Source organism: Orycteropus afer, unplaced genomic scaffold, assembly GCF_000298275.1.
Source record: "Orycteropus afer afer isolate SDZICR_OR568_19922 unplaced genomic scaffold, OryAfe1.0 scaffold00038, whole genome shotgun sequence".
Classification (NCBI taxonomy): domain Eukaryota; kingdom Metazoa; phylum Chordata; class Mammalia; order Tubulidentata; family Orycteropodidae; genus Orycteropus; species Orycteropus afer.
Window position 1 is genome coordinate 16,125,404 of NW_006921625.1, and position 12,151 is coordinate 16,137,554.

At 41.0% G+C, this 12,151-nt stretch overlaps 1 protein-coding gene across 1 annotated transcript in view; it reads left to right on the plus strand.

Moving 5' to 3' along the window:
- The window catches only part of SHTN1 (shootin 1), a 92,449-nt gene that overhangs the window by 2,992 nt on the left and 77,306 nt on the right, over positions 1-12,151 (plus strand). The window contains exon 2 of the mRNA XM_007936852.2: positions 5,956-6,050. Within this exon, the coding sequence (XP_007935043.1) occupies positions 5,964-6,050 (87 nt within the window). The 5' untranslated portion in view covers positions 5,956-5,963. The remainder of the gene's footprint in view (positions 1-5,955; positions 6,051-12,151) is intronic.

The window sequence follows — 12,151 nt, forward strand, 5'->3', positions numbered from 1 at the left end:
TGTCCTTCCCCAGCTGTGTCCACGGTGTGTCCTTCCCCACCTCATGTCCACGGTGTGTCCTTCCCCAGCTCGTGTTCACAGTGTGTCCTTCCCCACCTCATGTCCACGGTGTGTCCTTCCCTGGCTGTGTCCACGGTGTGTCCTTCCCCACCTCATGTCCACGGTGTGTCCTTCCCCACCTCTTGTCCACGGTGTGTCCTTCCCTGGCTCGTGTCCACGGTGTGTCCTTCCCCAGCTGTGTCCACGGTGTGTCCTTCCCCACCTCATGTCCACGGTGTGTCCTTCCCCGGCTCGTGTCCATGGTGTGTCCTTCCCCACCTCATGTCCATGGTGTGTCCTTCCCCAGCTGTGTCCACAGTGTGTCCTTCCCCACCTCATGTCCACAGTGTGTCCTTCTCCGGCTCATGTCCACGGTGTGTCCTTCCCCGGCTCGTGTCCACGGTGTGTCCTTCCCCGGCTCGTGTCCACAGTGTGTCCCTGCAACTCTTGATTCTCTCCCAGCTCTTCCCGAGCCTGTCTCCAACCTTTCTGCACAAAGAACACCACCACATAGCAAAGCCACTTTCTGCAGAAGACGGATTCCCCTAAAGGATGAGTAAACAAGGTTGTTCCGTGTCTTTAGGGCCAAAACCTTGGATCCTTTGCTCTTTGGAGGGCACACCATTTTTCCGTACGCACGCCAGCTTCAGACCACAAGAAGGCTTTTCTGAGTAACCTGATCTCGATGAAGACCTCGTGCCATGTTCCCCACGTGCACTGTAGAGACACCCTGCATCTCGGTGTTGCTGGAGTTGGCCACGTGGAGAGGGGTTTTGCTCAGGAAGCAGTGCACTGGAGCTGTCGCCTTTCAGTATGGTGAATTAGAAAGGAGCACAGGCAATGGGAGTTACCTAGAAATAAATTTGGTTTGCTTCCACATCACCACTTAGAACTCTGGTTCAGCGTATGTTACTTTATTTCTCTGGGCCTCAGTTTTCTTAAGTATAAAATTGCTATGATAATACCTACCTCCCAGAATTGGGAGGGTTTATGAGACAACACATACAAAGCATTTAGCACCAGCCTGAACACATGGTCAGGCTCAGTAAATGGTGGTGGTGGCTGTATTCTAACCAACACTATACTACAGAGAACATTGTTATAAAAGGGTATTAACAGATGAACTCAGACCTGATGGATTTTTTTTAATCATTCAAACAAACACAAAAATGAGTACGTTCTTTGCACATGGTTTATGTTACGTGCAAGAGAATCAAACATTAAGTACAGGTGGTCCCCAGGGTATGAATGAGATTCCTTCCTAACTGTGTCTTTAACAATTGGAGGTAAGTCAGAACAAGTGCTTATGGTTCCTACTTAACCTTACATTAATGCAAAAAGGAGCTCTGGTGGCATAATGGATAAGGCATTTGGCTGCTAACCATAAGGTCAGTGGTTCAGTGCCACCCGCTGCTGTGCTGTGCAGGAAGATGATGAGGCAGTCTACTTCTGTAAAGATTTACAGCCTTGGAAACCCTACGGGACAGTTCTACTCTGTCCTGTAGGGTTGCTATTAGTCAGAAATGACTCTATGGCAGTGCATTTGGGTTTGGTTTTGTGCAAGTAAAGGAGGTCTAGTGGCACAGTGTTAAAATGCTTGGCTTCTAACCCATCAGCTGCTTCTCAGGAGAAAGGTGTGGCAGCCTGCTTTCATAATGATCTGCAGCCTTGGAAACACTATAGGGCAATTCTGCTTTGTCCTATAGGGTTGCTAGGAGCCAGAACCAACTTGTTAGTAGTGGCTTTGGATTTTTTGTTTGTTTGGTTGGTTAGTGCAAGAAAAGGCTCAAAGCCTTTTCAGTCATTTAAAAGCTACATGGGCAGCAAGTGAAGGTGATTGTGATGAAGAATTTGTTGCTAGTGGGGGTTGGTTTCAGTTGTTTCAAAATGAAGGCAAATTTATGCAACATTGAAGGTCAGGTAGGAGTTGCTGTGATCGGATGTTTCTAATCAAGGGGCTGCAGGTAAAACAAAAAGCTTGCTCGAATGCTCAGAGTCAGTAGGAGACAGAAATAAGTACAAAATAATAGTTGTCCTACAAGATGTGTCCTATGACAGCAAGTATTTCAGGGGGCTTTGGGGTCATAGACAAGGAGAGAAAACTTGGCTAACTGAACTGGGCTGAAAGAAGCAATAGTTGATAAATGTTTAGGGTGCAGTTCTGCGAGTTCTCAGAGTCATTGAAAACACATTTAATTATGGAATATTTCAGACTTACACAAAAGTGAGAAGATTGTCTCATGAACCCCCTGTGCCTATCATCCACCTTTAACAATGGTCAGTGCAGGGCCCACCTTTTATCTCTGCACCTACATACCCACTCTCACCTCCTCCACCCCTAGGTAATTTTGAAACTAATTGCAGTCAGTATATCGTTTTATCTATAAATATTTAGATAAATATTTATAAAAGAAAATAGTGTCTTCCCTCCCATAACAGCAATATTAGCCTCTCTTATTTGAGGTATGCAAATAGGCCCCTGGGTGGAGCAGGTGGTTCGTGATTGGCTGCTAATCTAAAGGTTGGCGGGTTGAACCCACCCAGGTGTGCTGTGGAAGAAAAGCCTGGTGATCAGCTTCCATGAAGACTACATCCAAGGAAATGTTACTCAGTAGTTCTGCTCTGTAACACATGGGGTCACCATGAGTTGGAATTGACTCAGCGGCAATGAGTTTGGTTTTTTTTGGTGCCGGGAGATGGGGTTGGTCATCCAAATATGTAAATACAAGTTCAGGTCCATAGGGTAACTCCTAAAATGGACTAAAGATTTTTTAAAAAAAACTTTTATCCTTGGAAGGGTGCAAATGAATTCACATATCGGAAAATTTCTGTTCTGGGTCATGTGACTTGACGTTTGGCTTCAGAAATGGGGTCTTGCTTTTTAAAGATAGAAATGTCCTTTGACATACGGTGTTACTTTCTAAACTTAGCAAGGTGACATGTAGGTTTCTATGCTACCAGTTTAGTCTCGGGGTAATTTCTTACACTGGCAATGAAAACAGTTTTTAATTTCCATTGTTCCCCCTTCTGAGGAGGAAATAAAACTCCTCTTACCCAGTGGCATGCCCCAGCTCGGTACTGGAGAAAATGGGGGCAGTGCCTTCTGGCTAAGTTTATCAAGGGAATTACGTGGCAGTTTTTTACAAAATGTTTAGGGAATGGGTGTTGTTGTTTTTCTTCCTTTTTGCCAGGCCTAAACCTTGCTACTGTGGAATGATTTTTTTCTTTCTCTTCCTTGAGCAAGAATGTTACTGAATAAAAAGTCAAATTCCTATGAGAAATGCAGAGTGTTTATGTTTTTGTTATGATGGTGGGAATACCAGATTGTGGCAGAAGATGTCAAGTAGTTAAGGCTGAAAATTCAAAGTAATATTTGATGTTGTAAAAATTGTATAGGTTTCTTTTCTCTTTCCTTCACATTTTTGAAGAACCTACCTTGTAAACATAGTGATAAAATGCCAGGAATATTAGGATTTTAAGGAAATAATAGAGCCTATTATTTAAACTACAATATAAAAGGCAATTATATTGATGAAGAGCTACACAGGCTTTGTGTGTGTGAATAAACTTGGCCTGTGTTCAGCTTCTATTTGTTCTTCTGGCATAAACACATATTGTGTGTGATTCCAGTTTAATGGGGACCCGTTTGTATGCCAAGCAGCTGCATTTTAGGGCCTATTGCGTGATTTCATAGCTCTCTGAAAATTGGTTCTATTCAGAACAAGAGATAGAAGAGAAGAAGGGGGTGGTGAGGAGGGGGGCTTCAACACACAATCATTTCTTTTCAATTGGAGCCAGAAAGGTTGATGACAACATGACCATTGTGTTATAATGATAAGACCACTAAGGCATCTGTACCTCTCATCAAGGCTTTCACACAACAGCAGATACAATTTAATTCACTGCTCTGTCAGCAGTGCTGATACCATTATGCCGTCTGTCCCCACAGTTATAATCACTGTCCTCTGAGAAATGCAGTTGAAATGATCTTGAGCAGTCAAAGAAACTCTCAATTAAGGCTGCCACTTCCAATGTGTCAGATTGTGTCTTATGCACTTGGTACGATTTTCACTTCCAATCCTGTTTATTTACAATGTCTACCAGTAATTACGCTTAACGTGTCATTTAGTGAGGGGGGCCCTGCCAAGCCAATTGTTGGGTGCTGCCATACCATTGAGTGGGTGGGTCTTGAAGTCAATGCCATCAGCAGCTTTTAGGCCCTGATGGGATGCAGCGGTAATGTTGATAATGCAAGTATCGTGCTCATCAAGTCATAATTAGATGCCACTCAAATGTGCCACTTGTAATAACAGTGTTGATTCATGTTTTTCTCGGTGACTGCAACTACTAATTAGTTAAGTGGTTTTTGGTTGGCCTGCATTTGCTTCAGATTATTATTACCCCTGAAAAAATGTCAAGGTTAGAGATGTTTCTGGCCATTTACTGCTGCTTTATGAATTTGAATATTAACATAATAAGAACTTTGGACAGACTTAGGAAGTAATATATTTTTGTATTTAATTTGGAAAGAAATTTTTTTCCCCTGAGTTTAATCATAATTGCAGGTTAATTAAACGTAAATGAAGCAAAAGTAATCTCTCTTTGTGTTATGTGAGCTCAGTGCTTTTTACCTAACTTTGTTGGTTTCCACGGTTGGATGTTCTTTAATTTTTTTTTTTTAAGCCAAACAAGTGTCATTAAGTGTACCTGTCCACAGTTAGCTCTCTGGTTCTGAGTATTTTCTTTTAACTAGAAATAGAGGTTGGAAGAATTGACATTTTTCTTATTTGAACTTCAAAACGTAATTCAAGTTCTGAATAACTCTGTGCCATTAAATCTCAGTGCGTGTAAAACAGGTACCAAAAACCTGAAAAGTTCCATTTTTCAAGCATTGGTAAAATCCCAAGTAAATGTTTATGTTTCCTCTAATCCTCCTGACAGTCCATGATGTGAGAAGCAATTTCTTAGCACCTGCACTCACTGTCGTGGAGGATGGCTCCCTGTTGCTGCCCTGCCTGCAGTTTATGACTCGGTCCTTTATAAAGAGCCCTGTTGCAAGACTGAACTGAGCTGCAGCATTGCTGGGATGGCCAAAAGGTCAACCTAGGATTTATTTTTCTTTTCTGTCTAATTAGTTCATTTTCCTTATTAGATGCATGTGTTACAGCCTGTTAAGAAAATGAAATCATGTCTGCTGTGTCTCTTTATTGATGAGAGACTCTTGTTTAAATTAACAGAGTCTATCTATGGCTATGTATTTAACTACATAGATAACAAAAACCAAACCTATTGCAGTCAAGTCGCTTCTGATTCATAGAGACCCTACAGAACAGAGTAGAACTGTCCCATAGGACTTTATAGGAGCAGACGGTGGAGGGCTGGTGGGTTGGAACCTCTGGTGGGGTCAAACCGCTGACCTTTTGGTTTGCAACCAAGCACTTTAACCACTGCATCACTAGGACTCCTTCGAAAAAAAACCTCGCTGCCGTTGAGTCAGATCTGACTCGTAGCAACCCCTCCTTGGGTTTCCAAGGCCTTATCACTAGAAAAAGATCTAAATGGCTTTCTTAAAATAAACATGAAACAGAACATGTATGAATAGTTGAATGGGAAACCAATTTGCTCTGTAAACTTTCACTCAAATCAAATTAAAAAAAAAAAAATGCATAGATAAGTATAAACATGTGTGTGTAATAGCAGTAAAGGTTCTTCATTGTCTTTCTTTTTCTTTCTACATTCAGATGTTAGCCGACATTTTATCAGGACAGCTTGTGAAAGCTGCTTTTCCGGTGGCTGCTAAGGGTCGGGCCGGCTGAAGAGCTGAGGTGTTCTGAGTCACGGGATGAGATGCGTGGGCTCTGGAGTAGCTGACTAATCTTTGAATGCTGAGATTTTTTTTTCTCCCCTCATTCCTAGTTTCTCACATGGTTATAGAGGAAGTTAATTTAATGCAGAACCATCTTGAAATAGAGAAGACTTGTCGGGAAAGCGCTGAAGCTTTGGCAACAAAGGTGAGACGATTAGCATGCACTTGCTTGACCTGGACTTTTCCTTTCAGTTTGCTTTTCTAAACAGCGAAGTCTGTCCTTCACTTTTCTGGTGCTCTGCTCTCACGGCAAGGAAATGGGGTTACAAAGTCTGAGAAGCCTGCAGTAGGAGGATGTGAACAATCTGCCTCATGCAAGGGTTAGGTTGATTATAAACAGAGCATGCATCTATGTGCATTTCAACACCTGTCCTTTTTCCCTGTGAAAAATAGTCCCAGAGGAGTATGCTAAACTGGACTTCCTAGGTGTCTAAGCGTTGGGTCAAAATGGTAAGCCAGTCTCAAACTAACCTGATGTGACACAAAACTGTAATGAGTGTGTGTCATGTTTGAATCAGATGGAAAAAGTCCGCCGTAAGCCTTACATTTCAGGTGATGATTTGTGAAAGCCAGGCGGGGGCAGCTGGAGGTGACCTCCTGTGTGCCTCTGATTGCTTCTAGCTGATGAGTTTACCAAGTGTGTAATTTTGTGGATCCTGCCTCATCAGAAGTACATTATTATTAAAGAATGTTTTTGTCTCTGTCCTTCGTATTTTGGGTTGGGTAAAATGCATCTGAACCACTTCATCAGAAAATGGATTACAGCAATTTTCAGCCAAATTTCATTAGTAATGCCAGTGGTGTTCCTTCTCGCCTCTTTCTCGTCTCCTGCTCCCAGAATGTTCCTTTGGATGTGAGCGAAATCCTTCCACCAATAAATAAATAAATAAAGCTGTTGAATGTGTGTGCATTAGCCATGTTCTTGCTGGAGGTATTTTCTTAATTGTTTGCATAATGACACTGCATTAGAATTCATTAGATAATCAGAACCTAATTAAGAAAATAAATTGTGTGCTTGTAACTTCTCTCCTGTTACTTGTCTGAAGATGACATAGTGATACAAGCCATTGCTTCAAAAACAGTGGTAACATGGGTCCTGCATGTCATTCCCACCCTCCTGAACATCATTGAAGTTCCCTTCTCCGTGGTATTATGTGACTTCTCTTTCTTTTCCTTCATTTTTTCTTTGGGAACAGGTAGAGAAGAACGTACTTGGAGCATACTGGCTGCTCTGAATGTCCTGGTGCTTAAAGATAATCTTTGGCTGCATTTTCTCTTATTAATAAGCATTTCAGTGGTACTGCCGGAGTGGACACACTGACCGCCTCTCAGGCCTGGCAGAGTTCATGTTCATGGCAAGAGCAGTGGTTTGGGAGGCACCGTATATGGATTTTTTTTTTTCCTCTGGTTTTGTCACTTGGGGCATATATGACTTGGGCACTTTAGTTCCTCTGTCTGGGCTGTTGGAGTCTCATCTTAAGTGATAGGATGGACCAGAGTTAGGACTGGGGTGAGAGTGGGGTGGGCTTTTACTTTTTCATGACCTTAATTACTGGTCCATCCATAGCCCCCTTTTAAGAACCATCTTTCTCTACCACCACCACCCCCCCCTTTTTTTTTTTAATTAACAGATGACTTTGGTCAAGAGAATTCTGGGCTATCACGGCTTGTTCTAATGTTAGGGCAGACTCCAGTTGGCTTCTTAAGAATACCCTGACCAACCATCTCTAGTGTTATGGCCCAGGCATGAATATGTCAAAAATTTGCCTAGTGACTGTTCTATTCACCCCTTAGAAACCACTAAGGCCATTTTTGCAGGTTAATCTTTATGACAGGATCCTCTAATTTACAATGTTTGTCACCTGTTCCTTAAGGTGCCTTTTTGAAAATGGACATACAGCTTGTTCCTGAGAGCATAATATGGACTCTTGGGCCCTGAACTAAAAAACAAACAAGCAAACCTACTTGTGCTCATTGCATGTGGAAGACTCTATAGAGCTTTGGTTGGGAAATTTGGAAAGCTCATTATATGTATGATCAATAAATGATAATGGCCTGTCTTTATTTAGGTATCAGTTGGCATTTTTTTAAGGTAGGTTCTATTTTTTGAGCAGCAAAGTTTTTATAAATTCTTATTTTTCTAAATCTTCTCCATCAAATTAATGACAAATGGAATATTTAATTCTTACGATTCATTTTGTCCTTACAATTAAAAAAAAAAACAAGATGACTAACCAAGTAAGGATAGTTTACCTCACTAAAATGTTGAGGTTATACTAATAAATGTAGACCTACGATTTAAGTCCTGTGGTCCAAAGCCATTGAACATACTTATTTTGTATCTTTAAATATTCATTAAAATGCACCCAGTATAAAAACTGTCAATTATATTTGAATGTAGTGGAAGGTTCAGTTACTGTGGGATTGTAAAAGACTTATTTTCGCCTTGTGACTAAAGATAGGAGGATTCCAAAAACATAATTCTATTAACCTATAACTCAAGGAACAATAATAACTGCAGTGAAATTGCTGAGCCAAAATTTGTGAATTTATAGTTCTCAAAAATACTCAATTAGTGTGCACATAAGACCTCATGCATGTGTGTGTGTATATGTATGTATATATATATATACATATGTATATATACACACATACATGTTGTTGTTGTTGTTGTTATGTGCCATCGAGTCAAACCTGACTCATAGCGACCCCTCCTTGGGTTTCCGAGGCAGTATCACTACGGAAGTAGGATTGCCCAACCTTCCTTCCGAGGAGTGGCTGGTGGGTTTGAACCGCCAGCCGTCTGGTTAGCAGGCAAGTGTCTTAGCCACTATGCTACCAGAGCTCCCATACATACATACATATACATATATATATATATATATATATATATACATATATATATATATATGTATGTATATACACACACACACACATATACATATATAAAATAGTAGTTGTGCTTAGGTGCCATTGAGTCAGCTTTGATTCATAACGACCCTACGTGTCACAGAACAAAACCCTGCCTGGTCCTGCGCCAACCTCAGAATCCCTGCTGTGTTTGAGCCCGTTGTTGCAGCCACTGTGTCGGTCCATCTCATTGAGGGCCGTCCCTTTAGGGACTGGTCCTTTTTGACAACAGGTCCAAAGTAGGTGAGATGAAGTCCGGCCATTCTCGCTTCCAGGGAGCATTCTGGCTCCGTCTCTTCTAGGACAGATTTGTTCGTTCTTCTGGCAGTCCATGGCATTTTCAGTCTTCTTCACCAACACAGCAATTGAAAGGCATCATCTCTTCCTTGGTCTTTCTTACTCATTGTCCAGCTTTCACATGCATATGAGGTTGTTGAAAATTCCATGGGTTGGGTTAGGCACACCTTAGTCTTCAAAGTAACCTCCTTGCTCCTTAAGACTTAAAGAGGTCTTTTGTGGCAGATTTGCCCAGTGCAATACAATGTCTGATTTCTTGACTGCTGCTTCCATGGATGTTGATTGTGGATCCAAGTAAAATGAAATCCCTGACAACTTCAGTCTTTCCTGCATTCATCATGGCATTGCTTATTGGTCCACCTGTGAGGATTTTTGTTTTCTTTCTATTGAGGTCTAATCCATACTGAATACTGTAGTCTTTGTTCTTCATCAGGAAGTGCTTCAAATCTTCTTTGCTTTCAGCAAGCAAGATTGTGTCATCTGAATATTGCAGGTTGTTAATGATTCTTCCTTCAGTCCTGATGCTGCGTTCTTTCTCATATAGTCCAGCTTCTTGGATTATTTGCTCGCATACAGGTTGAATAAGTATGGTAGAATAATACAACCATTCCTGATTTTAAACCATGCACTGTCACCTTGTTCAGTTTGAATGACAGTCTCTTGGTCTGTGTATGTTCCTCATAAGAACAATGAAATGTTCTGGAATTCCTGTTTTTCACAATGTTATCCATAATTTATGATCCACAGAGCCGAATGCCTTTGCATAGTCAGTAAATCACAGGTAAACATCTTTCTGGTATTCTTTGCTTTCAGCCAAGATCCAGGATGTCCTCTTCTGAATCCAGGTTGCTTTTCTGGAAGTTCCTTGCAAGTATAGTGCTACAACTGTTTTTGATTTATCTTCAGAATTTTACTTGTGTGTGATATTAATGATATTTTTAGATAATTTCCACATTCTGTTGGATCACCTTTCTTTGGAATGGGCACAAATATGGATCTCTTCCAGTTGGCTGGCCAGGTAACTGTCTTCCAAATTTCTTGGCATAAATGAGTAAGCACCTCCAGCATTGCATCTGTTTGTTGAAACATCCCAATGGGTATTCTGTCAAGTCCTGGAGCCTTGTTTTTCACCAGTTCTTTCAGTGCAGCTTGTATTTCTTCCTTCAGCACCAGTGTCTCTTAATCATATCCTACCTCCTAAAATGGTTGAACTTCAGCCCCTGCTTTTTTGTACAGTGACTCTGTGTATCCCATCTTCTTTTGATGCTTCCTGCATCATTTAATATTTTGTCCACAGAATCCTTCAATATCGCAATTTGAGGCTTTAATTTTTTCATCAGTTCTTTCAGCTTCAGAAATGCCAATCGTGTTCTTCCCTTTTGGTTTTTTTTAACTCCAAGTCTTTGCACATTTCATTATAATAACTGACTTTGTCTTCCCAAGCTGCCTTTGAAATCTTCTGTTCTGAAATCTTTTATCTTGTCATTTCTTCTGTTAGCTTTAGCTACACTCCATTCAAGAGCAAGTTTAAGAGTCGCATCTGAGATCCATTTTGGTCTTTTCTTCATTCCCTGTCTTTTTTATGACCTTTTGCTTTCTTCATCTGTGATGTTCTTGATGTCATCCCACAACTCATCCGGTCTTAGTCACTAGTGTTCAGTGTATCAAATCTGTTCTTCAGATGGTATCTACATGCAGGTGGTATATAATCTAGGTCATATTTTGGCTCTTGTGGACTTATTTTAATTGTTTTCAGCTTCAACTTGAACTTGCATATGATCAGTTGATGGTCTGTTCCACAGTCAACTCCTGGCCTTGTTTTGATGAATGATACTGAGCTTTTCCAGCTCCTCTTTCCACAGACGTAATTGCTGTGGTATCTCTATATTCCATCTGTTGAGGTCCACATGTACAGCCACTGTCTGTGTTGTTAAAAAAGGTATGTGCAGTGAATAAGTCATTGGTCTTGCAGAATTACATCATGTGAGTTCCAGCATCATTTCTGTCATCAAGACCATATTTTCCAACTGTGGAAGCTTCATTGTTTCCAACTTTCGCATTCCAGTCACCAGTAATTATCAGTACATCTTGATTGCATGTGTGGTCAATTTCAGACCACAGAAGTTGGTAGAAATCTTCCATTAGTTCATCTTTGTATATAGTAGTCATTGGGTGCTGTTTAGTAGATGGTGAGTAAATTTGAATAGTAGTAGCCCTAACTGGTCTTCCTTGTAGGTGTATGGATATCATCCTATCACTGACAGCATTGTACTTCAGAATAGATCTTGAAATGTTCTTTTTGATGATGAGTGCGATGCTGTTCCTCTTTAATTTGTCATTCCTGGCATAGTAGACCAGCTGATTGTCTGATTCAGAATGGCCAATACTAGTCCATTTTAGCACATACTACTGATCTTTATGTGCTCCATTTCATTTTTGACAACTTCAGTTCTCCCAGATTCATACTTAGTACTCTCAGTGTTGTGATTAGTAATGAGCGTTGGCAGCTGTTTCTTCTCATTCTGAGTCATGCCCCATCAGCACATGAAGGTCCATCTTCGTCACGACAGTCCACCCTACTTTGAGGAGGCAGCACTTCCTTCCCCAGCTGTATTCTGAATGCCTTCCAACCTGAGGGGCTCATCTTCTGGCACTAATTTAGACAAGGTTTCCCTGATCCTCATAAGGTTTTCCAGTGATTATCAGAGTGTTTCACTGCTATTCATAAGGTTTCCAGTTTTTTCAGAACTGGATGGCCCTGTCCTTCTTCCCACTCTCTCAGTCTTGAAGCTCTGCTGAAACCTGTCCACCATCAGTGACCCTGCTGGTTCTCAGAATACCTGCGGCATAGCTTCCAACCTCACAGTAACATGCAAACAATCACAGTAGGGCAAACGGATAGAGGAGTATTAGTTGTGTATATATATATGTGTGTGTGTATTATTTTATTATTTTTAATTTTATTTTGATTTGGGTGAAGATTTACAGAGAAAATTCACTTTTCATACAGCAGTTCACATATACTTTGTCTCATGTCAT